The 26965-nt window shown below is 39.7% G+C and overlaps 2 protein-coding genes across 2 annotated transcripts in view; one reads left to right on the top strand and one right to left on the bottom strand.

Annotated features, from left to right (window-relative positions):
- LOC306773709 (gamma-glutamylaminecyclotransferase B-like) lies at positions 1-2459 on the top strand. The gene is made up of 2 exons (XM_079263603.1): positions 1-73; positions 1362-2459. Exon 2 carries the CDS (start codon positions 1377-1379, stop codon positions 1845-1847), a length of 471 nt encoding a protein of 156 aa, XP_079119729.1. The 5' UTR covers positions 1-73; positions 1362-1376; the 3' UTR covers positions 1848-2459.
- Positions 2460-3655: 1196 nt separating this feature from the next.
- Positions 3656-26965, bottom strand: part of LOC306774220 (FERM, ARHGEF and pleckstrin domain-containing protein 1-like) — a 64774-nt gene continuing 41464 nt past the window's right edge. The window contains exons 6-28 of the mRNA XM_079264210.1: positions 25698-25795; positions 23300-23414; positions 21959-22106; positions 20858-20953; positions 20607-20773; positions 19325-19393; positions 19093-19168; positions 18655-18853; positions 11809-12017; positions 11551-11640; positions 9889-10022; positions 8916-8997; positions 8756-8817; positions 8490-8665; positions 8280-8410; positions 8109-8177; positions 7933-8022; positions 7769-7851; positions 7321-7433; positions 5472-5632; positions 4884-4991; positions 4646-4797; positions 3656-4353 (exon numbers count right to left, since the gene is read on the bottom strand). Of these exons, the coding sequence (XP_079120336.1) occupies positions 4278-4353; positions 4646-4797; positions 4884-4991; positions 5472-5632; positions 7321-7433; positions 7769-7851; positions 7933-8022; positions 8109-8177; positions 8280-8410; positions 8490-8665; positions 8756-8817; positions 8916-8997; positions 9889-10022; positions 11551-11640; positions 11809-12017; positions 18655-18853; positions 19093-19168; positions 19325-19393; positions 20607-20773; positions 20858-20953; positions 21959-22106; positions 23300-23414; positions 25698-25795 (2704 nt within the window). The 3' untranslated portion in view covers positions 3656-4277. The remainder of the gene's footprint in view (positions 4354-4645; positions 4798-4883; positions 4992-5471; positions 5633-7320; positions 7434-7768; positions 7852-7932; positions 8023-8108; positions 8178-8279; positions 8411-8489; positions 8666-8755; positions 8818-8915; positions 8998-9888; positions 10023-11550; positions 11641-11808; positions 12018-18654; positions 18854-19092; positions 19169-19324; positions 19394-20606; positions 20774-20857; positions 20954-21958; positions 22107-23299; positions 23415-25697; positions 25796-26965) is intronic.

Raw genomic sequence — 26965 nt, 5'->3', positions numbered from 1 at the left:
TGCGTCATATGTCCACCCGGCAGCTAGACCTGTGAACTGCAGATGGTAATACTACTTTTCTCCTTCATACAAGGTAAAACTGTTGTATTTGTTCACTGTAATTTAACAGTTGTGTTTTAGAAATTGTTTCTCATTATCACAGCCATATGTTCATTGGTTAATATAGCTACTGTGTGCGGTTTTAATATGGTTTTGTCAGTATTGTTCGATCAGCCTCCCATTACAGTAGCAACCCCGCAACAATATCGATGTAGGCTTTATATATATATATATATGTACATGTATATTCAAAAAAAGATAAATATGCACACAATATCTAATAGCTGTTTCGGTCTAAATACATGATACCTGATTGCCTAACAGTGACTGACAGACAGAGAATTAATCATTGAACTGTTGCAGTGTACTTTGTATTAATAACGAAACCAAAGAGCCCGCAGGTCACGTGACACAACACTGAAGTACTTTAAGAAGATTCAACAGGAATCTAGTTATATTATAATAAACAACTCAGGTAATGTTTAGCAAGTGGTATAAAAGTTACATATATGTAAAATGTTTGTGCTACCTCATATAGAAAAGAAAAATGAATTTATGTTGTTTTTAGGTTTATTTCTGTTAAATTTGCTGATGGTCTTCTAGATAGATGGAACACCAGATTAGGGAAATTTGTGTTGTCTGGCAGCTCACACAGGATGATAGGTAATTAAAGTGAATAAAATAAGTACATCAATAAAGATTTAAGAAATAATAATAATAGTTTCCAATATAGGTCATAAGGAACATTTAGGAAGTCACTGTTGTACAGTCTAATGTATGTCTCCTGAACTACTCATTCCTGCAGTTCAGTGAGAGCCTGTCGGGGTGACCAGCTCCTGTCCTCAAAGGCCACATGTTTTCCTGTTCCAACACATCTGACTCAAACTAATCAGTCATGATGCAGAACCAAACAGGCAGTTGGGTCAGTTTCCTGTGAGGCTGGTGTATTGGAGCAGAGTTACATCAAAAACCTGCAGGACAGCAGCGCGACTTGGTAGCATCCTGCATGCTGTGTGTGCATCCACCGTACGGCTTTCCCAATTCAGCTGGAATTGGTTGTTTTAGACCTTTTCTGGTGTTGCAACAGTTTTACCCTGGTACTTTCTGCTCTACCAGAGGCAGTATGCATCACGCAGAAGGGGGAATAAACACAAAAATACAGAAAAATTGCAGAAAAAAAATAAACAAAACAGTAGTTTTGAAAAGTTTTAGCTTTCCATCTAATCCCATAAAACACTGCTGGAGATCCTCAGACTTGCTGCTACTATAAGAAAGCATAGCAACCAATCTACAGACATTAAAACTCCCTTTCTACTTCCCAGGTGTTTGCTTTCTTCATGGCCCGGGTCTTTGTTTACGGCACCCTAAAGAAGGGGCAGCCCAACTACTTTCGCATGTTTGACAGCAGCAACGGCAAAGCTGAATACCTCGCCTCTGCCTTCACTACCCAGAAGTACCCATTAGTGATCGCTGGCCAGTTCAACATCCCTTTTCTCCTCAACCTCCCCGGACAGGGTCACAGAGTCCACGGGGAGATCTACAAAGTGGACGACCAGATGCTGAAATTCCTGGACGACTTTGAAGGCGTCCCCACCATGTACCAGCGGACTGTGGTCGAACTAGAGGTGAAGGAGTGGACAGGAAAGACGGATGGAGAGGAGAGGCCAACGCCGAGAAGCGTCACAGAGGCGTTTGTGTACAGCACCACAACCTACCAGCCAGAGTGGCCCACGCTGCCCAGCTACGAGAGCTACGACTCAAACGGAGATCATGGCCTCACTTATGTGACCAGAGAAGCACGAGACTGATGAATCTCCCTGCGCTGACATAAAAACATGTGATCCTACATGTAGTGTCAGCAGAGTGGGTGGAGAACACACCAACACAGTCCCAAATTTCACGTAGCGATGCCTTTACCGTCTTCAAATCAAGAGACATGAAGAAATACGAGACTAATTAAGGAGTTTAGAGGCAGAAAAAAAAGGGCAGCATGTAGTTTAACATATATTTGAATCTATTTTGATGATTTGAAATAATTTAAAAACTATTCAAATGAAACAAGGAAGTTTTAATGTTTGTGTAAATGCTGTTGTATGAAATTTATTTAGGGAAAAAAAACTGGAAAAGCAAAACATTTTACTTTTGTTTATAGCATATCTTGCAACACTCCTGAAGATCTTCTCAGGTATGTTTTTTTTTTTTTCCTTAACCTTTAAAGCTAAAATCACAATGTGCCGTATTTTTCCACAATGCAGTGAAATAATATGAATCATTTTCACTTGATAGTCTTTGATTTGCTATTAAATTTAAGGTTCGTTGTAGTGTTTATGCAGCTTTGTCACATCATGTTGCTGAACACAGCTTCGGCACTGAAACCCCTCCATTTTTTTACTTTATTATCCATAGTTTAGGAGTTTTAATGGACCAAATTTTAATTGGTATTTGTTGCTTTGTGAAACACACTGAAAATATAAATCTGCTTTTACAAAACTCCTACATTTCCATGTTTTATGTTGTCAGAAAGGATTTCTGGGATAGGCTTCAGAAAATGGATGGATGTTGTGAAAACGATGCTAATTCTGCCAGATCACTGAGTTCCCAGTGAAAGCTGACACACTGACCTTTAAACGTTCTTCTTCTCCTATTTAAGACAAATGGATGGTTTAAACGATCAGCTACAGCAGAGATCAGGACAAATTTCAGTGATTAGTGAGTGATTGTTGAGGCTCAGAGAGATTAGTACTTGAAGCACAGCTTTATGACTTTGCAAACTCCTATTAACTTTAGAAACTGGAAGGGAAATCCGTGCCGTGAATTAAAAGAGAGCGGTGATTTAATCACAAAATGGTGCGATTTCATTCTTTACTTTACATTCTTTATGTTCTAATGTGAATATTTAACAAGGCCAGTAGTCAGACTTCCAAATGTCTCATCTGGTTTCGCATTAGCGCTAAAATATTTGTGGAAGTTAACTCCCGCTGAACTACGAACTACGTCTAGCAAATGCAAAAGGCAGAAAGTTTTTTTTTTTAAAAAAAACACTGAATCGTGTGCTTGTTTCCCAGCTCGTCTAACAGTTTTTTCTTAACAGCAGCAATTATTTTTATTGTGATTTCTTGGCAAACGCACAGAGACAATTGCTGGTGCGTCCATTCCAAGTTATTTCTGTAAAAGCAAAACAAAAGACAGTGGAAGTCCCTCATGTCTGTGAAGCTGCTGTTGGATTTCTCTGGAATTTGCTGGATTCAACGGCGCGTTCTGATCTGTTATCTGTGTGTGTGTGTGAATGTGTCACAGACACAGAGATACAGCTAACCTTGTTTAACCTTTCCCATTAATTTCACCTCAAAGTGATTTCATCACCAGCGTTGTTTCTAATCCACGAAGGGTTTCTGGAACACGACGATTGAATAAAAATAAAAAGACCATTTTCTGATTTGTTTCATTTATTTTTTATAGCAACACAATCTTTCCATCCTTATTTAAAACAGTAAAATCCAAAAAAAAAGAAAAAAAAAAGCTGAAGAAACACTGAAAAGACAGAGTCAGTGGCAATCAACCATTAAAATCTCTGTTGGCTTTGGGAGCAGGTCCAAAGTGTTCTGAAATCGGCTTGTCCTCTCAAAAAAAGAATAAACAAAACAATGAGTCCAATGTTTCACAGTGTATCAAAATACTGTACAAAAAAGCGCCTTCCAAAAAAGGAAAATGATTTCTAATTGTATCCAAACCGTCATCACAATGAAGTCATCTAATTATACATATTCTATATACTGATGCTGTGTGTTCACATGCACACATCTTTCAACATAGTTGAATAAATCCATTTTATAAATGTCTTGGATAGGATACTAGAAATCTCAAGGGCAGTGTGATGGAAAACTCACATTTCAACATCCTACACCTGTAAACCAAGTTGCTGTGCATGTGAGCAGCTGTAAATAAGGCAGACGTGAAATCACAAGTAGCATCAAGTAAAATAAAAAAACTGCCAGCAACTTCCAGTTTGGCACAGAAAACGTCTAAATCAGACACTAGCTGTGCAGAAAGTGTAATAGGACAGACAGAGGACATGAAGTGGGAGGACCTTTGAGTGTGAAAAGTGTTTGGCTAGTTGAACCGCTGCAGCTTGCAACCTGATTCTGAGCCTTTAATGTGATTCCTCTCTGCTATTTGTGCAGCCTCAATTCCAGATCTCCACCCAGATGAGCGTTAAAACGAAGAGGAATGTGGATTAGTCAATAAAGATCTTTCTTCATGCTCGGCAGGGAGCGGCTGGTGGAGCAGGTGGCGCTGCGGATCACCTCCATCCACCTGGAAAACAAAAAGAAAACAACATATTTTCAGCCAAAAGCAGCTCAAGCAGGCAGGTTACTTGGTGAGCCTTTACGGTGCTTAGGGTGATTTTTTTAGGCATCTGTTTCTCAGCAGCTCAGTTTGGCAAGTAAATGGGTTTAATTAGGGAGGAAGTTGGCTTTAATTAAAGAAAGCTGAATGAGAAATTCGAACAATTAAATCCAGGGAATTTGGAATGGAGGTCAGGCATTAATCCATAATTCATTACACTTAATCACAGAGTGAAGACTTAACTGCAGCGAATACCCACCGTTCAAAGGTGTACTCGCTCTCTGATCTGAAGTAGTACACGTGGGATTTAAACTGGAGTTTGAAGACGTAATCTTTGTGGATATTCTCAGACTCGGCGGGGACGGTGACAGAGTAGCCCAGCAGCGGTAGGCTGGCCAGAGGGTATTCATCCTGCAGGCAGACATAATCTCCTCGTTTAGTAGGGACAGGTAACACGGCTGCATTGTAAAATTACGGCACATGCTTCCACGTCTAACCTGGTGCGACTTGTAGAAGAAGAGGCTGAAGTTGGTGAAGACCACCCAGAGTTTCTGCCAGCCGTTGCTGTTCTTGAACTTCCTCAGCAGGTTTCCTGAGAGCTGGTTCTGTCACACAAGGCAAGAAGAAGAAAGAACACGCAGCTTAATGAAACCAGACAAAAAAAACAACTATTAGCTTCAGTCTGCTCTTATATTAACTTCTAGGCTGAAATTATATGGTTGGATAGTGAAACTTCAAGCATTTATTCCCAGTGAAATGCCGGGAAAATCTCCCAGTACTGATTAAAGAGCACTTAGCTGCTGCAGTACCTCTTTCCACCAGCGGGTGGAAAGAGCTAGCTAGCTAAAAACACACTACGGCACCTGAAGATTGCAATCTCTACTAATATGAGTGTGAGCAGATAAACAAATGAAGGTAAGGATGAAAGATGGAGTCAGCAGATACAGATAAGGTGAAGACAGATGGTACTATAGTCAAAAAAAATGAGAAGACGAGGACAAACAAGCAGCACTGGGACATGTTTGTCCGTAGTAAAGAAACAGAGCTCAACACAGATGTGACTGAGAAACAAACACATGGGGTACCTCCACGGCAATGCTGAAGTCCACCATGGACACGCTTGTGTTGCGATGCCAGCAGACATGCACAGTGGTGTTGCCGCGGTGACCCTGACGCTCAAGAGACGAACGTGAGCCGCAGAGCTCCTCCTCTGATTCCTGCTCTGCTCCACCATCCTCAGAGAGCTCTGGAGGACAAAGAACCGCACCATGCACAGTTTATTAGGGAGAGACACTAAAGGTGAATAAGGCTAAATTTAGATGTATATTTAAATATGCAAATCAGCCAAAGTTGTGCTAATCTGGGAACATTTTCTATGAAAGAAAGTTCTATGTTATTGACATATTATTAGTAGATTTAAAGTGTTTTTCTGCAGAGCGGACTGTGGATATCTGCATTTATTACTTCACATTACTACTAGTTAAAAAAAAGTTTTTGTTTTTTTTTTACATTTTCTTTCCTGTAGTCAGAGAAAAAGACAAGTTGGGGAAGAAAAAAAGTCACAAAATTGACTAGAAGATGTAAAAAAAAAAAAAAAAAAAAAAAAAAAATTACTAGCTGTGTCTTACCTTAAATGTTACAGGTGATAAGTTAGATTCGCTTTTGGCTTTTAGGAAAGTGGCCACTAAGTGTGCAGTTTATAGCAGTGTTTTGTCATCTTGTAAGAAGATTGTGTACACGCTAAAAACCATCCCATGTAGGAATGCATTAGGCTCTGTTACCAGATAGAAACTTCGAACCTCTCTAATGCAAAAGTGCACATGAGCAGAGCTGCAGCTGATGGACGACCAGAGGCGTGACTGCTACTGTTGGAAAAACAGGCCGAGTTGGGGAATCATATTACCTCTGAGAAACAAGCTCATCCCCCGTTGAACTCCATGTAACTACCTTACGCTTATGTGTTACAGCATGTAACACATAAGAACCCAGCATGGCATATACAGTATGATACATATGGTTTCTGAGACATTTGGCATCACTTTATGGTATAAACTTTGCTTAAAATCCTGTTAAAAACAATCAAATTTTTTTGTTGTTGTTGTTTTTTTTGCCCCTTAATGGACACCAGAAAGCAGTAGAATATACTATAAGAAGTTTGACATATGACAGTAATAAATAGGGAATATCCCTAAAATACTTGGTACTTTTTTCATTCACAGTTTGTTAAAAGGCCCAATAAAGACCACATATTTAAAAAAAAATGGACCTATCTGATCATTTTTCAATGGTTTGGGTGTTTATGGGTTAACCGTTTGCAGCAACATGACCCGACGGTTGATAATGTACGTTTCAAGAGGTGTTACCATGGGAGCACCTCCTCGAATACGGGACAAAGAACCGAGCCAAAATAGTGATCAAAGCTGTTTCAACAATTATTCCTCTGCAGAAAAAGAAAGATGAGCGCCTTTTTATTGTTGCTTGTAAGGCAATACTTTTAAACTGTGTGAGTCACGCAGATAAAAGACAAATGGGGCTTCTAACGTCTGACTAAAGGTCAGCAGGTGGAGGCTTTGTGAAATACACTGGCAAGTGTTTGATGGAAAAAAGGTCGGTGTTCTGTCAGTTTGGCATTAATAATCAGACCAGACTCCATGTGTTTATTTAGGCTTCTTTGTTCATGACCGCATACCAATAAAACCTAGCCCAAACTGTACCCCTAACCCCCCAAAAACACAATAAGAAGACATTAAAGTGTTGGCTTTTTTAAGTAAGCTAATCTAAGCTAACGTATGTGATGCCAGACTATCTGGTGATGTAAAACATATGATGAAAGAGCATGGAGATTTCTCGTGTCTGTCTGGATAAATAGAGGAAAGAGGGGTAGAAAGATGTCTACAAGTATGAGCGTAAAGGTTTAAACAGTGGAAATCATACTGTTGTCAGATGGACTGGTGGAAAGCAGGTCAACATTGGGACTGCAGCTCTGTTCTGCCAAGTCAATGGCCATCCTGATGTCCTCCACCCACAGCTCCATCTCTGAAGCACAGCTGGTGACAAAAGACAAACACTGTCATCACTACAGCTGTGTAATAACAGTCTGCTTTACAACTAGATGAAACGCTGATCCACCAACAAGCCGTTGAGTGGAAAGTAGGTCACACAGCTGAATTAAATTTGAGGACAATCAAGACGCGGGACAATTCTCGCAGAGACAGAAAAAAAAACAGCTTTATTGAGGCTGACCTCCATTTATACACGAAAGTTGTATTCTTACAAGCTCATAGCTTCATTTTCTAAGGTTGAACGCTTCTCCACGTCTTTTTTTTTTCATTATTGCTTTTTTTTCAGATGAAGTCTGTTCTGTGTGTGTGTGTTTCAGTACCTAGCTGCGACTACCACAGACTGGCGCTGTCCAAACAGTGTAAACGAATGAGGGACGCCCCATTCCTCCTCACTTTCTCTGATCTGCAAGATATACACACCATAATGATGCAATGATAGCATTTTGGCTGCTCAAGTTAAAGAAGGAGGACTATTATACTGTACCGTCATGCTGTAGAGAGGCAGCTGGCCATGAACTTTAAACTGATTGGTCGGAGTCATCCCTCGACTGGTGTACACTAAGCAATCACTAAACTGGTAGAGAAAGCAAGTTAAGACAGTGAAGAATCTTTTTTTTTTTTTAAACATTATTAATACCATAATCAAGTGGAAAAACATACCAAGAAGAACATTCTCTGTTGAAGGCCCTTCCCAGATAGTTTGCTGAGGCAGCCGAGCCTGATGAACTCCTGCAAGTCCAACAGAAACAGGAAGTCAAAATCGTCAAAAGTCCAAGATGAGTCACTATTTTCAGGATTCAAAACTAAAATTAAACATGTAAAGATCCGAACCCTGCCAGGGATGGCGAGACTGTCGATGCCGGTCAGATCTTTCCTGAGCTCTAGAAGCTTCTGGAAGTTCTCCATCTTCATCATGGTGCCCTGAAGCTGAAGTATCATCTCAGAGATGTCAGCCAGGGCCGCTGGAGGGAGGAGGCTGGGTTATAAAAAGGAGACAGGGTGGAAGAGACATGCAGACAAACACAGCAGGCAAGCGGGTACCTCGGCAGTCCCTGAAGTCATCATGGGTGGGCGGGTAGTGCTTGCAGAGCCTCTCCAGGATGAGTTTATAGTGCAACAGGCGATGGAGAGGCCTGAGGAGGAAGATGTAAAGAGGCAGGTAGCAAACTCTCTGCTGCTCAAAGTCTCGGCACACGGCTTCCACCTTCCGACTGGACCTGAGGACAGACGGCACGAAATCCTTTTCAAAATGCTGCTAACATTTTAGAAACATGTCTGGGAAGGTTTTAGTTTATTCTGCCACCTACCTGCAAGCCCGTTCCAGCTCCACCAGACACTCTGAATGTTTCTGGAGATGAACCGTCAACTGCTGCATTACAGAGGAGTTGACGCCAAGAGGAGAGTCAGGGTGTAAATGTGTACAACAAATCTTGTTCCAGCAATAAGAGGGAGATGTGGGGCACTTACCCTCAGACCCTGAATGTTCTTCAGTAAAATGTCACCAATTCGCTGATAATCTCCTTTAATGTGGGCGTTAGAGCGACCCTCCCTGAACAAGAAAATAAGCAGGAGAGAATATTGGTCACTGGAGTGCAGTAGCCTTTATTTACCACTAGATGTCAGTGGAGAGCTTAATTTCTCTCAGGACGGGAGGTCTTCGATCTTCCCATTTTTATTTCCTCTATTTTAGCACTGACCCCCCTCCCACCCACCCAAAAAGGCAGGAAGCACAAAGAGTATATTTATAATACAGCATTTAGCTTTGCTTTAAAGTGTGACTTTAATATGTTTTTTTCATTGCAGCAAACCTTTAAAAATGGTCATCTATGTCAAGTTAAGGAAAACAAGAGTTCTGCGATGGACTGGTGACCTGTTCAGGGTATGTCCTGCTAATTGTTGGCATAAGCTCCCGCTTCCGCCCTGATATTACACCTGATTTATATGCAAATAAATAATGTAAACACTTATATATGTTCCTGAACTTATGTTTCTCTCTAACAATGATCATTCATTGTCAGACAGGCTGTCATGTAAGTCCAAAGCATGATCAATTCACTGCCATTCTTAATAGTCTCAGAGGTCTGTTAATAGGTCACTGGGACCTGTTTACAAAATACACCAGCAACTTCTTTAGATATTCATTTTGCAAATCTGTGATGTAGAACAATAGATCAATGTACCAGCACTGCAGTATCTTCTAAAAAGACACTGGCATTTCTAGTTACAAAAGCCCATGGCTGCCGATTGTTGAGACAAGGTTTGATCTTTTTTATTACAACTGCATGACACACACACACACACACACACACACACACACACACACACACACACACACACACACACACACACACACACACACACACACACACACAAAAAAAACCCTAGCACATGCCAAAACCTTTGCAAGTACATTCAAATCCAGATCTGTGATTATACACACCACTGTGCCAGCCGCTGCTCTGTCTCCTTTAAGAATCCCTGGTGAAACTTGTAGACCGGATCATAGTGGGTGGAGATCAGGCTCTTAACAGAGTCTGGAAATGTCTCATCTTTTCCTGCAATGCTCTGGAAAGACTGGAAGATTGACAAAAACATGTGCAAATAAACAAATGGGGTCACAAATTGTAAACATGCCTGAGAGGCAAAATTAAGATAAGCATTCAAAACAGTAATAAAGCAAAGTGAAGGACTCTGCGGTGAAGCAATCAGTTTAATCAGGGAGTCCAGAAGGGATGCTTCCAAACACACATATAAGATCCCACAGACACCTGAATACCAGGTTGGTATTGGTCAGATTGACAGATTGGTCTTGAAAGAACATGACAGTGGAGATCCATCAGAGACATGAACACAAACCCCATACTGCAGACTACAACCCCCGACATTGAGGTGTTATATCCTTCCTTCAGCGTAAATCACACAGGAATGTGACGAGAGGCTGTCCAGCTGTTTCACAGGAGAAAAGATGGGTGACAGGGAGAAACCAGAGGGAGGGGAGGGGTTTAAGATCTCAGCCCTGAGCTGTGCCACCCAAAGAAAACATTTAAGAGGTTTTTTTTTTTTTAAAAAGCGCAAGCTCATGCCTTCAACCCACATCAAAGAGGATGGAAACTGCCAACAAGTGGAAAAAAAACTAAAATGCGGAGGAAAAATAAACCTGAAAAGACATTTTTTCCCCTCTACAATGACGTCAAAGGTCACAGTCAACTTCTCAGGCAGGTGACTGAACCTGTGTTTCCCCCACTGGTGTTCTTTACACTCCTGCATATTTGTTAGCAGACACTAAATCTGAATCGTACAAGAGCAGAGTCTGACCCAAATTCCCTGCACTTTCATCCTGGGATTTGAGTTCCAGATGTATTTAGAAATACCCTGTGAGTGTTGATTCTAGAGGCTTTACTTGTAAACCAAAGAGCCAGAAGTTAATGGTCTGTACGACCAAACAATATACAACACGTTTCCTCGCCTTAAAAAGGAGGAGAATTCAAACAGATGCATTTCACTCTATGGGATTTAACAGCACACATGGAAGCTGTATTTTCATCTCTCATCTGTTCTGCACGATAAATTACTCATAAACCCTCAGAAGCTGAATCTCAGTCATCAGCTCTGAGCAGAGCTAAATGCATATAAAAGCCTACTTTAAGAACGGGAATAAGAGAAGCCCAGGATGCTGGAACAGTGTGCTGAAACAGCTCTAATGTAACATTAATGTCACGTTTGCTGTTGGCTTGTGATTCTACTTCACTGTAAAAACACCAGATTGACTTCCAAAAGACCAAACTGTGGCCACTTTTTGTGAAATTTTGGACTAAAACGAGCGTCCACATTCCAGTGTTCAGGCTTAATAAACCGGTTCTGATGCACAGTTCAAACACCAAAGCCTTTAGAATGATTAGTTGAGTTCATTTTTGACAACAACCCGTTTAGGCTCGCTGTTCCAGTATAGAGCCTTCGCTCTATAGAGACAGATGGCTTTATAAAGATTTAATGCTGGAATAAGTGGGCAGTAAATGCTGATGTACTTCCCAGTTGTTGCTGTTGCTGCTTTCAAAACTGTAAAAAATGACAAAAGCTGCAAAAATGACCCAGAAATCTTTACCTCTGTGACAACCTGCAGGTCTTTGAGGTAGGTCCGCTCAGTGGTCAACAGTTCCTTGGCTATGAAGTAGGCCTTGTCTGTAGGAAACTTCTGGACAAAAACAGAAAGATGAGATCGATCCACCTCTCTGGCCATATATTGATAAATCCCTCTCATCTTCTCTTTAAGCTGTCTAATCATCTGTAAACTGTTAAGATCTTTAGTTTTGTACGATGTTGTGGCCGTTTAAGAAAAACAGACTGGAATTTGCATGCTCACCTTCCTCCTTGCTTCATCTTCGTCATCATTGCGGATATATCCAGCCTCTGTGAGCAGCGGGCTGGTTAACGGTGAGAGCGGCAGTCCCCCAGGACTCTGCTTCACACCCTGGTCGCCGGTGCCGTCAATCCCTGGTCCATTTACAGAGCCGTTGCCATTGACAACCACATGGGGACTTCCTGATGGAGAGTTCTCTGAACCAGGACTTTCTAATGGTGGACAGGAAAGTGGGAAAAGGAGGGGAAATAGAGAAGAAAAAATGAGACAATAAGGGGAGGTGTTGCAGTAAATAATACAATAATGAAATTCATTGCCAATATGTGTTGATTTTTTTGTATAATTTCACACTGATAGCAGAGGAAAGTTTTCAGATTTAATGCAATTTTTTTGCATTAATACTGTGTAAAATAAATCAATATATGAATATTTTTCCTGAAATAAACCTGAATGGCAATGAACTTCATATTAAGACAATAACATTATCTTAAACTGAACTCCCGACAGCTATCATGTTGCAGAAAGTAATTATTCCCCAACAATATTCTGATCTACCTCTAATTCTATGGTCAAGATAGTTAAATACATACAAAGAAGGAAAGAAGATATTACAAATTTTGTTAATAAGTAGTCCTATACAAGTATTGTTGTAGATATGAAGTGTTAATCAGATACAGCTATGCTAGTATCTAATTTAAAATGAGGGAATATTATATGTAATTGTATTATTATATAAAATGACACCTAAAATCAGTAGTTTTAGGAATCTGGGGTGATTTTAGGTGAACGTCACTTCTGGCAACTCTTTAGGAAAATATAATTGTCCAGACAGAAAAAGTTAATCTACTGCCACTACAGATAGAGTCACTACATGTTTACTACATGGTATCAAGTGGTAACTGCATACTTGCCCAGTTGCAAAGCTTCCAAAGAATCCACTGACATACACCAAACTGGATCATGGGTAAAATCATGGAAATCACTGAGTGCAGATCTGTGAGGGGGGGGCTGCTATAAAATAACTTACCACCAAATAGAAAAACCACTAACAAAGCAAAGAGGTAAATTGACAAGCTAACACAAACATGCACAACACTTAAAAACAGCTTCTATGCTAACAGACTAACTACCACAACACAGGAGGTAGGAAGGGTGCACAAACCAGGCATGTGAATGGATGGTGGGGGTCAGGGGTCCATTTTCACTACAGATAACTCTGGAGTCCCTTTGTTTCAGTCATACAAAGTTGTTGTTTTTTTATTGAAACTAGTGCACCACAGTCAGTTACAGTATTAAAAAGAAAGATGAAAGATTACGGAAAAAGAAAACTCAGTGAAACCATAAATGATATCTCTGAAACATATTTGGCGGATTAATGTGCAGGAATAGTAGGACAAAACAGTGACAGAAAAGAAATTAATCTGTGCATTGTGAGGACATGCAGTCAATACTTGTGAAGGAAGAAATTGTTACTTTTACGACTAACTCTTTTTAGCTCTTCAATTAAAATGTCAGCGGTGTGGATTCCGCATGGCATGTATAATTATTTCATAGCATGCTGCAGCATTAATGTGAACCATAAAAGAAATTTCAATAAAGCAAAGAAAGAAAATAAAGAGGAACATGCAAACATACGGTACACTCTCAAAAATAGAGGTACAAGATAAGGACATTTCTGTACCTATAGGTACATTTTAAAGAAATGTTCTCTCAAAAGTACAATACTGGTCTTGAAGAGACCAGAAGCACACCTTCAGAGTACGAAAAAGGGTTCAAAGTGACATAAAGTACAAATTTGTACCATTTTGACCATAAGGGTACCTGCAGCATTGAAAAATGTAATGTTAATGGCTGTAATGTTACAAACTAGAGCAGAGTTGAGTGATGACAGTAGTACTACTTAGCAGTCATTTACTGCACCAGACAATGAAGGTCAGATGCTGCAAACTAAGTGTATGTCTGGTCAGTATTTTGAGTTTTTGAAGATTATTTCTAGATTAAAGAGAAGATAATATTGCTAAGTGGCATGGACCAGGCCTAATGCTGTGGAAAACATAAAAAACATAACTTGAAAAGGTGAGGTTGAACTTGATAAGGTACAAAAATAGACCAGAACTGAAGGGTACAGAAATGTCTCTCAAAAGAGTACACCCCCAGCGACAAGCATTTGTACCTTTTTAGGTACAAGCTGGTACCTCTATTTTTGAGTGTGTAAGCAACCAACAATCTTTATGTGTAAGCTGAAGGAAAGTCAGAAAGTGTTTTATTTTTAGCAGTTGCATCAGAAAATCATGCTACCTTTCACCATATTAATCCCTTAAATATAAGAAAATAGTTTAAAATACTAGGATATGTGTTGGTTTGTTCTTTTGCTAAAGAAATGTACATTATCTTATGTCTTAATAGTTTATATTAGAACAGTTAGCATAGTTTAGCATCAAACAGCTAGCTTAGATTTCTTCAAATTAAACGTATGAAAATATTAAACCATTCACCAGTAGGTTTCATATTTATGTTTGATGCTAAACAGTTGAACAGTTTAGCATCAAACAGCTTAGCTTTGCTCAAATTAAACAAATGAAAATATTAAACCATTTAGCACTAGGTTTAATTTTTATTACTGGTTTTTCTTTGCCCATTTGAAGCTTAGATTAGTTCAAATTGGGAAGAAGAAAAAAAAAAGTTAGTATGAAATCAGTTAGCACAACTTGGCATTAAATAGCTAGCTTAGATATGATCAAATTGAAAGCTAGGGTAACAGTTATGCTGAACTAAGTGACTGCTGGCTGTATGCTAATATTAGTGAACAATTTTGTGAAATTATTTACGTAAGCAACCCAACATCAGCATATACTCACAATACTATCTTTACAACATATCTGTGCATCGATTACAGAAGAAACATAACTTATTTTACTTTTGATTTTGAAGTTAATCTAGCAAATTCGGCTTGGATTAACAACATTAAACAAATTACAGTATGAATACAGTATTCTGGGTTTGTTACAGTATAAGGGACAATAGAGACAGTAGAATTGGTTATAACACTGGGTCTAATATGCAATCAATTTTAATGTACATCATGTTAATATTTATTAAAAGTTTACTGGCTGCAAATCCAAGCAAGTGACAAATAGTAAAAGGAAGACAGTAGGGACTCAACTCCAGCAGTCATTTTAAGACATGTGTCCAAACTTTAACAACACAAACTTTCACATCTTGCTAAATTGAAAATGCCATGTCTCTCAAAGAAATCTTTTATTTATTTTTTGCACTTACATACTGCATTAAACTTCACTTTACTTGTTTCTGTCGACTTGCGCCCTCATTCTCTGTTATGAAATGACTGGAGTTGAGTCGGCCTTGTTCTGTCTTCATGCACAGTACGGATACCAGAGGCTAAACACAAACGGTTTCTAAATGTTTGAAATGGACACGGTGCAGTTAATTAATCATGAGGGCTCAGAGACAAACAAGACCTGAAACCAGCAACACCCAAAGAGAGGTGGAGAGAAGTTTATGTTTGATTACACGTAAGGCTTATGTTATACTGCACCCTAATACATCTCAAACACCCGCAACCATGTCGAGCCCCACGGCAGAAACACACAGTAACAAAGTGAGCAAAAGCAGAGCAGAGTGACAGAAAGACAGGAAAGTCTTTCCCTTGGTTAACATGCATTCACAGTAAAGAAAAGGAAACGATGAGAACACAGTGCCTTTTTTTCTTTTCCATAATACATGCAAGAAAACAGTGCATTTACAAAGCAGGAAGCATTTGTTTCAAGAGGAAGCAGTAACTCTGAAGAAAGAAAATTTGTTTAACTACAGAAAGTGATAAAACATGTAAACTTCCAAGTCATGTTGTAGCCTAAATGCGTAACATTTTATTTTAGTATTTTATTCATGACAAAAATAGGGCAAAAAAAATCCTGAAAAAGCTGCTAATTTGAAAAAATGCACAATTTTAAGTTGATCGGTAATTAAAGGTTTTCTCTTAATTAGTAAATCTGCTTTTTCCAATCAGTACAAAGAAAATGTGCATTCTAGTGAGCAACCAGCCAGTTGACAAATGACAGATGGGATGGGAACCTTCAATAAACAGCAGTGTAACAGGTGAGAAAACAGCACCCAAAGAATGTGAAAGATAAGAGTGAAGATACCTTGTTTTGTGTACATTGCATGCCAGTGACCAAAGCCGAGCAAAGCAGATAGCTGTGGATGGATTGAGGACAAAGCGTGTATTTTTATGCACTGCTTATTGAGCATAATACCCGTCAAAGAAAGAAAAAGAACCTTTAAAAAGCTGAAAAAGTCAGATGTGAACACAAAAACACATATACTCTTGATAACTGCGTAACTGATGCAATTCTACTTTAAAGAAAGAACAAAAAGAAAACATGGTCTTCCAATTAGGTTAAATACAAAAGAGCATTTCTACCACAAACACAGTGCAGGTCACCCACAACAAACAGACTGAAAACGACTGAAACCATCAAAAAAAGTGCTCAGAGAAGGACGTCGACTCGACCGAAACTGAATGGAAAAGGCAGAACGGCCCTCAGTTTCAGCATTCCTCTTCCAGCAGATTAAACAAAGCTTTATACTAATGTAGTACTTAATCATTCACTACTAAAAACATCCATAAACACTGCACAATAAGAAGGAACAGTATCGCCATTCAGTAATTCCTATAAAGTTAAAACTGTGTACCACAGTCTCCCATTTAAACTTGCACAACTTCAACAATGAAAGTAAACGATAAAATCCCTTAGTGAACCTCTATTGCACAACACAGTCAATTTGTTAAGGTTTGACCTCAGGGGAGAAAAACTACAAATAGGGAAGCACAGACAGTCAAAATAGTGTATAATGCCACAAAAAGGTAGTGGCCTCTGGTCACATTTCAACCAATATACCACCAAATGTCTAATTTCTCTTCCACTTTATAAGCCAAAACAAGCATAAATCCTCTAGGTTTGTGGCTACAACTAGTAAATTCTGATTATCTCAGATGAGATAGACCTACATTAATTTTTATCAATACAAAAACAAAAAAAATGATCTTCCCCAAAAAGTTCTCGATGTGAAAGTTTTCCTCTAGATTTCTGTCTCAATTGAATTTACAGCTCAAGTTATGGCACACTTTAAAGCAAGGATACCTTATATCAATACAGCTCAGTTAAGGTATTTACAAAGAAATAGCTGACCCACTGACTGTAGAGTAAGTTAGAGTAAGGTCAGTGTTTTGTGTACATTATATTAGAAAAACTTGGAGTTGTAAATGTAAGAAACAAGTCTGAAACAATTGATCTAAAAGTAGAGCAGATCTTTACATTTACTAATGAAAACCCAACATCTGTCAAAAGTGGACATTTCCACACTCCAAAAATATGTAAGAACCATAGTAAAATATGTGTTTTTCTATATAAAATGTGTAAAATTGGTCTAAAGTACTGAAATGCACTACAATGTACTTCCTCTACTCTGATATTCAAATATTAATCATGCCACGGTTAACGCACATTGCTTTAATGTGCATCATTCGCCTCTTTCCCGCTCAGCAGCTAAAAACTTGACCTTCTACATCATCCTGGTTGAAGCTGTAACACCCCTGATCCCCGCCCTCGACATTGTCCCCGTCTTCCAGCTGCAGGTTCCCAAATGAGAGTTTACCACATGGCAACGGGGGCGAATTAACGCCGTTGGAGTTGACCGAATTGATTGAGCGGACAGCAGCGGGATTACCGTACATCAGCGGCTGGCTGTACACGCTGCTACCGGTGTCCGACTCCGTGTCGCTGGTGTCGGTACCGCTACTTGTGGACCCATCAATCATTTGAACCGGCTGGTTTAGATTGTTGTTGTTGTTGCCTGGCTTCCCCTTTCGCCCAAACAAACGCTGCACGGTGTTGGAGCGCACCTGACCTGGAACCATGAGGTTCACGTGGTTTCCGTTTGTTATGATCATTCTTCGCTCCGTTGGAGCGGAACATGGGGCTTGGGTGTTCAGCCCGAAGCGATGGTGGTCATGCTGGTGGATTGGGGTGGATGTCACCTGGCTGAGAATGAACGGATCGGTATCAGAGCGGTTTCTCATGTTGTTGTTGTTGTTAAAGGGTTTGGTCAAATGTGGTGGCGTTCGGTTTGAGGTGATGGGGGAGTAGCTGCCGTACTGGTTTGGTGGGTGGGATGATGGAGGTATAGTTGGGTTTTCCACTGGAGTCGCTCCAGGGCGTTTGCTAAAATAATATCCCCCATCATCCCACCGTGAAGCTGTGCGTGTGTGACCGTTTGTCATCTCAGCGTGATTAAGTGAGCTCGTACGCGGGTGAAAGCTGCTGATCACCGGGCTCGAACACTGGCTGCGAGTCCCCGTTCCCAACGGTCGAACGATTGCTGCCCCACGCTTGTCTCGCCCCTGAAAGATTTCATCAAGCAGCGTGCTGTGGAGTGGGAGATGGCCATGAAAGGAGCCGCCATTTGGCAGAATGTCGTCATTTGTTAGCTCGTGAGTCATGTTAAACTTGTTAGCAATCTGAGATTGATCAGTAACATTTCTATTACCAATAACACCCTGCTGCTGCCCCACTACGCCCTGCTGCATCACTCCCTGGTGATTGGTGTGGTAAAACCCATTTACAACCCCAAACAGACTCCCTGCTTTCCCCCCACTGCGACCCACACTACCCCCATGTCTGTAAGGCTCATCCTCATTGCTGTCATTTGCACTGCTGTGGCCCCTGGGGGCCTTGCTGCTCTTTGTCACGTCACATTCACTGTCTATGTCGCTGCAGTCTATGTAAGGAATAGAGGAGCTGCTGCCTCTGTTTGCCCTGCAGGTTGGACCTGGGTTGAGAAGATGCTGGTCTGGTGCTGATCCTGTGCCATTGTGGTTCTGTCGTGTCGGGCCTGAGCCTGGGGTGTGTTCGTGGAAACCATTTGTGGGGAGAGCGAAGTCCAGCGGCTCCTCTGAGCCATGAGGTCTAGCTTCATGGCTCATTCTGATGGAGTCAGACTCGTCTGCTATCGGGACCGACATGGCACTCTAGGAAACAAACAGGAAGGAATAAAGCAAGGAAAAGACGAGAACTTTCTGAGTTTTTGGAATGAATTGTTATTTACAAAATTTGGCCCCCAGAGTTGTTCAGGACAACAGCTTCATGCTAATAAGCTTCAGATATAAGCAATAATAAAAAAAAACAGACTGAAAGATGCTGCAAATGTGCAAAACATGACATGTTACAAAGAAAGAACTAGAGTGGATGAAGATCAGATGAAGATTACCTCTTTTGGCACTTGGGATCTGAAGGAAGAAGACTGAGGGGTCATTTGGCTGTTGGACAGAACCTTACTGTGCTTCCTGCAGATGGAGAGGGGAACACATGAGGTCAAACCATGTGCAACTAATCAGCTAACTGACTGACAAATCTGATTACTGTCGAGCCCTTGCTGCAGCCACTGCAGGGTCGATAGCTCCTGCAGCAGGCAAAGGTCTGAACGAATGTTGTCGCTTCACCTCTCAAACGGAACTTTCTTGAGCTCAGAGTCTTTCACGTAGTCGATGATCTGCTTCTGGGTCCAGCCGCTGCAGGTGGAAGTAACAGAGAAGATGCTCATTGCGATTCAAGGCATTTTTTGAAGTTTTTGTTGTGTTCTAGTTGAATATTTGCTTGTACGATGGAGAGATGCCAAATATTATACCCACGGGGAAATTATTTATCAAACACAGCCACAAACAGAGAGTGTGGCAGATTTAGGGGCTTTATTATGTAGGTACACTGACCACTGCACCAAAAGGATAACAGCTTTTGGTGGAGGTAGTGCCATGGTGTGGGGTGACATTTTTTTATCAATGGAAAAATAAACATTGCCATCATTGGAGGCAATTTCATTGCAGAGAGATATGAGGATCAGACTCTGCAACCAGTAACATTCCCATATCCTCCAAGATGACAATATTCATCCTCACAGAGCAGGGTTTATCAGGTAGGACTGATCGATTCAAATATCAATACTATTGATACCAAGGCTAGTATCGATATCAATCGATACCAGAGAGATAATATTGATATTTTTCTTGCAGAGGGCTTTACTGTTAAAAAGCTAAACAATGCAAATGAGAGCCACCAATATTAGATTTTGCTTTTGTTAAGCTCATTTGCACTGCTGCCTTTATTTTTCTTAAACACTTGTGATAAAAGAGAAAAATAGTTACTTTGTTCGAATGTTTACAAACAAAAAAAACTTCAAGTTAAATTTCTCAGGTCCGTCATTCAAACTGCTCGTAAAAATGTTTTGATTAAATTCTTTGTAATTGTTTTGTTATTGTTATAATCTTAATCAATAAGTAAAGAAAAATAATTAAATGACTATTAAATTTCAAGCCCCACTAGGTAAATCCAGGGCAAGTATTGCTGATACTATCATTAAAAAGTATTATTATTATCATTATCATTGTTATCATTGTCATTATTATCATTATTTTTATCATTATTATTATTGTTGTTGTTATTATTATTATTATTATTATTATTATTATTATTATTATTATTATTATTATTATTATTATTATTATTATTATATTGTTGTGAAGTGGCGCTATACAAATTAATAAAGTTGAATTATCTTAATTAATTCAACAATCCTAAAATTGGACCCCATTAATATAAAGTAGCTATAAATGAAGAAATAAATCGTTCCCTGGACTTTAATGTTTAAATGTAAATTTAAACTATCGTAAGTAGTTGATGGGACACAAACCAAAGACGAAAACAAACATGTTTCCTTCTTGTCCTCACCTGAACCGAAATGAGGAACCCCTGGTGAAGAGGATGGGCTTGGGTTTCGGCTTGGGCTCCTCAAAGAGTCTAAAAAAGGCGTGATACTCCACGCAGATCTTCCAGAACACCTTGCAGCAGTCCCTGCTGGCCATGGCGAACTCCAGCGTGTCGTGGTGGGCGTTCTGCTGGAAGGTAAAGAGGTGAATATTAGCATGGATAGAAGGAAAGGACTCAAGAAACTACAGACAAAGAAGGTGTCATAAACTTACACCAGGGTCGGCTCTCAGCTTGATTAGGAACCTTTTACGTTTGAAGCTCAGCTTGCGGATCTTGGACCAGTTAAAGGCGTTAATTTTTGTGTTGCTCTAAACATGGAAGATACAATCGCCATCATTACACAAGAATAAAGACACTTATTTCCTCAAGCTGCAACAAAAAGATACCTTATGTTTGAAGATTTCAGACTCATTACAGAACAAAGCAATGCAAAAAACCATTAAACTGGGCATGAATCCCAGGAACCAATTAATCAAGTTGTCATATCAGCTAAGGGTTCGCTCTGATTTTCCCCTTGGAGTTTTAAAAAGTGCTATACACTTAAAGAAATTGCATGAAATGAATTTTAATGGTTGTTCTGACAAGTAAATGGATGAATTTTGTAGAAAAGGAAAAAAAGAACCAGAAAGTGGCACATAAATGGCTTTCAGCACCATCAGTGCTGCCTGAAGCGACACTGCACCAGTGATTTTTAAACATCAACATGCACTAAAACACCAGTGTGACTGGCCTTGGATTAAGTTATCACTACACAAACCTTTCACCACCAGTTAAGCAAGCAGCGATATTACACTCCTGTGTTTACAAAGGAAAACATCCAAAGAATTTGCGGCTCATATCAGTTTTCAAACGTATATTTCAGCCTTGCAAGTGGCTCGGGTTCAACTCACATTTCCACTAAATAGCTGAAAAACAGTCAGGCAAGTTCAGTCTGGATCTTCTCTATCAGAAGTTAAAAGGAAAAACACTACATGGTTTTGAAGCGTGCTTCGTGTTAACTGATCAAAATGATGTTTTTCTGAGTTTTCGAGGAGAATTTGCTTTCTGGACTAATTTAGAAAAGTTCTATTAGCCATTATATCAATTTTCTCTTATTTCTAGTAATGTTCCTACAGTATAAATATATTAATCTATTGCTTCTTTTACAATATTATTGCTACAAGAGAAATATGCACACAATACTGGAGTTTTTTTACTGACTGAGTTGCTTTAAAATGTCTGGCTCTCGTTTTGAATGAAGAACTTTCTAGCAGACATGGTGGAGAAAGCGGCTCCTTTAATTCTGTTTTTTTTTTTTCTTTTCATTTTTTCACCTGGAAAACCAGAACTCCGGTGTGGGCCACAGCCAGGCTGAGTTTCGTGCCTTCTCGGTCCTTCGCGGGATGCAGGCGAACGCCATACATCTCCAGCCGCCGAGCGATTTCCAGCAGCTGGTAGTCCGACTCCGCTGGAGTCTGCCCTCTGTGGGAAAAAAACAAAAAACAAACAAACAATCGTTTTCTTCTTTTTTCGTTTGCTTGCAAAGAGTTTTGCTCTCACACCAGAAGATATTGCCATGGCAACAGCAAGACTTCCCCCCCTCTCCAGTGCACGATTAGTAACATTTAGAAAAATAACCATCCTGAACCTTCTAGTCATTTGTAATTGTTTCTAATTGTGAACAAACCACTGAAACGTCCCAGGTTGCTATTTCAGACCTGCTGTAAAACTCTGAAAACACCACAGGATCAGAAGGAGGTGCCCACAGCGGGTGCAAAGAAATCCGCAACAAAAGAAGTTTGTTTCCTTACAAAATCTGAAAATAGCTTCCTGTTTCCTGTATAAGCTGCTGAATTATCCGCTTCCTTCCTGTGTCGGCAAAGGGGAGGCTGAGGGATTGCAGCGAGGAGAGAGAGCAGGTTCGTGTGGTTTCTAGCTGTCGTCAGCTGATGATACGGGAGAGTTGAAGGGAATTTTACATCGCCAGAGAGTAAAGACATGGATTTTTCATGTGTTTTCTAACAGCACCAGAGAAAACACCTTAATGACATGAAAGATGAGTGTGTGTGTGTGTGTGTGTGTGTGTGTGTGTGTGTGTGTGTGTGTGTGTGTGTGTGTGTGTGTGTGTGTGTGTGTGTGTGTGTGTGGTCTCAGGGGCTCAGAGGGAGTGCCAAGTATTATGACTGCTGATAGAAGTGATGTGCATGCGCCTTCAGTTGTGGTCTCCGCAGAGGGGGCGTGTGAGATTTCTTGGTTATATATTTGTGTAATGGGTGTGTGCTTGTAAAAGTGCACATGTGAATAAACAGATAAATATCTTGAGTTTAGAGATTTAGCATTCAAGAACCTGTACGTAATGTGCATGTGTTTGTAGGACAAACAACGTGCTGACATGTCAGGGCAGATTAAAGCTCAGTTTAATTTGTCTTACAAGCAAGGATCATCTTTACTGGATATTTCCGGTCAAACATCGCTGCTAGTGTTAGCTTAACTGTTACAAAACTTCCTGATATCAGTGCTGATTGAATGTAAACTGAATGGGTAACTTGCACATCTGCAGAGACGCCAGAAATGATCAACTTCAGCATATTCTGCTTGAATAGTAAGTCAGAGTGCTTCACTGGCTGGTCTGCAGCCCCGTCCCGCCACCTGTTAAAATATCGCCATTCACTCACACATGTTTGCGGTGGCAGTCGGTGATCATGTCCCTGATGGCGTCCTGGTCGGGCAGGTACTTATTGTGGAGGAGATGCTGCCAGCTCTGTGTCTCGTCGAAGTCTCCAATCTCGGCTGGTGGGAGGGAGGAAGGGGAGGGAATTAAATATTTATTTGGAGTAGAAATAAAGAAACACGGAGTGGGATAAGAGCGTGGGTGAGAGACAAGATTAAATATCAAATTCAGCGTTTGTGAGGAGGTGGAAAAAGGAACAGGAAGTTTAAAAAAAGAAAAGGGAAAGACTCCAATTGTTCTACTCCTCCACTGTCTATTCTATTATAGATGAGATGAGGTTTGCTGATGCGTGTCGCCATCTGTTTAGTACCAGCAACAACCCACCATACTGAACCACCTGCAGCTGCATACGCAGGCTGATGATTGCCATGGCAACAAAGTAATATTCCCCGGCATGCTGTGTTGCTGTCACTATCAGGATTCTTTCAACTCTGTACGCTGCACACAGAGTCCTGAAAATCCCTTTAATCATAAAGCTTGAAAATCTGCTGTACATCTGTAAAGTCTGCAGCTCGCCTGGAGGAAGCTGAATCCTGGCATAGTGTTGCACAACACACCTTATTCTCATCGCCAAGATTATCCAATGGTTATTATGGGCACAGGCCCAGGGGCCCACGCTCACTTGGGGCCTATTTGGGGCCCATGTAGGACAAATACCAGCATTTTGGAAATAAAACAAAATGTACATAACAGCCAGATAGTTGCACCACAGTGTCTAGTGTCTTGCTACTGGTACCACAGGCTGAGATGTGTTAGAAATGTAGTTTCACAGTGTATCATTCCCACTTTTCACAATTTTGCAGTGGGGAAGGGGGCCCCTTGAACATTCTGGGCCCAGGGGCCTGTGCATTTAAAATTGTTAAGCAAAAAAACCCCGATTTCCGATTTTTCGATACGATTTTCCCACCCCTTATATATATATATATATATATATATATATACACACATATATATATATATATATATATATATATATATACATATACACATATATATATACATATACACACATATATATACATATACACATATATATATACATATACACACATATATATATATATATATATATATATATATATATATATATATATATATATATATATATATATATATATATATATATATATATATGGGGTGGGAAAATCGTAAAGAAAAATCGAAAATCGCGTTTTTTTTGCTTAACGATTTTAAAATTGATTTTTTTGTTAAAAAATTGATTTTTTTTTAAATAAATAAAAATAATCCATCATAGAATTTTCGTTATTGATATTGATCTTTTTACTTGTTTTCTTGGGCATTATAGCAGCAGAATGCTGATCTGGTTACTGTGTTGTTTACTCCTAATTGAAATCAAGAAAAATGACGAGCAAAACAAAAAAGTTTTATACATTTCTTTAGTTTTTAATCTACAAAAATCAGCAATATTAGAGAATTGTGAGAATCGCAATTTAAATCGAATTGGCACCCAAAAAATCGGAATCTAATTAAATCAGGACAAAAGCATATCGTCACAGCACTAATATATATATATATATATAACAGAAAACATATGTATTAGTTTTTATTTTTCAACTAAATTCTTTAAATGATTATTTCATGAGCAGAATAGTCAAATTTTCTTGTTGAACTAAGTTAAGAAATCCACCATCTTTTGTGAAAAACACAGGAAAGAGAGTAGATTTCCACCACCTACTATTCTAACTCTATTCTACTCTGCTAAAAATAATATTTTTGCTATTTTACAGGAAATGAACACTCAGAATCCCAACACAACTGGTATATAAGTGTCTGGTATAGAAAGATAATACCTTTTAAAATACAGAATTGGGCTTTGTGGGGACATGCAACTTGCACCAGCATGTGCTGCTAAAATGTCCCCGGAGAGAATTTATGTCATGTGTGATTTATAGTCAGTCCTCCACAGGAACAAATCTGTTGAGGATACTGGTTCCCACACTGGCTGGGCCATTAGAGCTTTTTCAGACGTACAAAAAAAAAAAAAAAAAAAAATAGCTTGGTGCAGTTTTGATGACAATCAAACTAGAGTTTGAAGGAATACACAGTGAATCCAATAACACAGGATTATAATGCAATTTTGCTTTATCAGATAGGCTTTGCTTCCAATTTTATTACATCTACAGTTCACAGGCATCCAAATATATCAAGACCGATACTGTTTGCTCATTTGTTTTATACACAGGAAGCAATTCACATAAATAAACTTCAGCATACTATCTGCAAAAAAAGGCAATAAATGAGAGATCTGCCTCCAGGTTGGTGCAAAAGAACAATAAATAAATTATATAATGTTAGAATTTTGCTCCCAAACTTGTACTTACACTGGATGATGTGGGAGACCATGAGAGCAGCGCTGGTGTCGTTGCAGATGAGTCGACCACAGGCCAGGTCGCGCTTAATCTGCAGGGCAAACAGGTACCTGGAAACATTGAAGCAAAGCGACGAGCATGATGAAAGATGGAAGACAAAGAGGAAATGTTATGAGGTTGCAATCTTAATAAACTCAGGAACTGATAGTGTAGGAAGTATTGGATTCACTACGAAGAAATAACGTAATTTCTACTGATCCACATATAAGAAATGACTATTTTCTGTTAAATTACAAATCAAGGCATGTGAAACACAAAGCACACTCTCTTTCAGTTGTAAGGCTTTATTTAGAGGCATCATCAGCTCTTGCAAGGTAAAAGCAAGCTCAGGTGAACACTACATGACACTGTCATTATTTATTTAATAAAAGTAAATGGAGAAGCAGTGTGCGTAAAACGAAATGCATCCTATGATTTAATAGTTTGCAGAAGCATAAATCTGACAGAAATGTGACTCTTCTTCTCTGGGTCAGTCTTCTGCAGATTTGCTGCTGTGCTCGTGATCATTGTCCTGTTGCACGATCCAATTTCAGTCAAGTTCGGCAGATGGACACACATTTGTCTCTCCAATACTTTGGTAGTCAGAGGAACGTAAGATCAACTTAATGACTGCAAGGTGTCCATGTCCTGTGGCTGCAAAACAAGCCCAGACCATCATCCTTCCACCACCGTGCTTCATAGTGGATGTGTTTGCACTGTGTATTCTGACCTAATCTATTTAGAGAAGATTGCTCGTGTCTTGTGCTTTGTCCAAACACGACTTTACAAGCCTAAGAGGTTTCCTCTTGCAAGTTTTTATAAACAAGCCATACCTGTTCAGTTTTTCTCTAATTGTACTGTCATAAACTTTAAAGTGGAATTATTATGTGCATTTCAAGCTAATTTATTTTATTTCTGAGACCAGAAGGTCTCAGATCAGCCTGTGGGCAAAACGAGTGGATTGAGACTCTTCCGCATTAAGCCCCGCCTCCCGCTACTGCACTACAGCGTGAGCGCGCACCGCAGCTGCTTTCGCCATCATTGTAACATCTCATAAACAGAAGGATTAGGGTCATATGAACTCAATAAAAAAACAAAATACAATGTCAACACATAGCATACAGCCCTACATGCTGGAACCTGAATCAGACCCTGAAAACGAAGTGGAAAACAGCAACCCACAGCAACGAATGCAGCAGGATGTCTCTCTTTGGTAAACTCACCAGCCATCGTTGGAAATA

This window comes from Telmatherina bonti, assembly GCF_933228915.1.
Source record: "Telmatherina bonti genome assembly, chromosome: 24".
Classification (NCBI taxonomy): domain Eukaryota; kingdom Metazoa; phylum Chordata; class Actinopteri; order Atheriniformes; family Telmatherinidae; genus Telmatherina; species Telmatherina bonti.
This window is presented reverse-complemented; position numbering and strand designations above follow the sequence as displayed.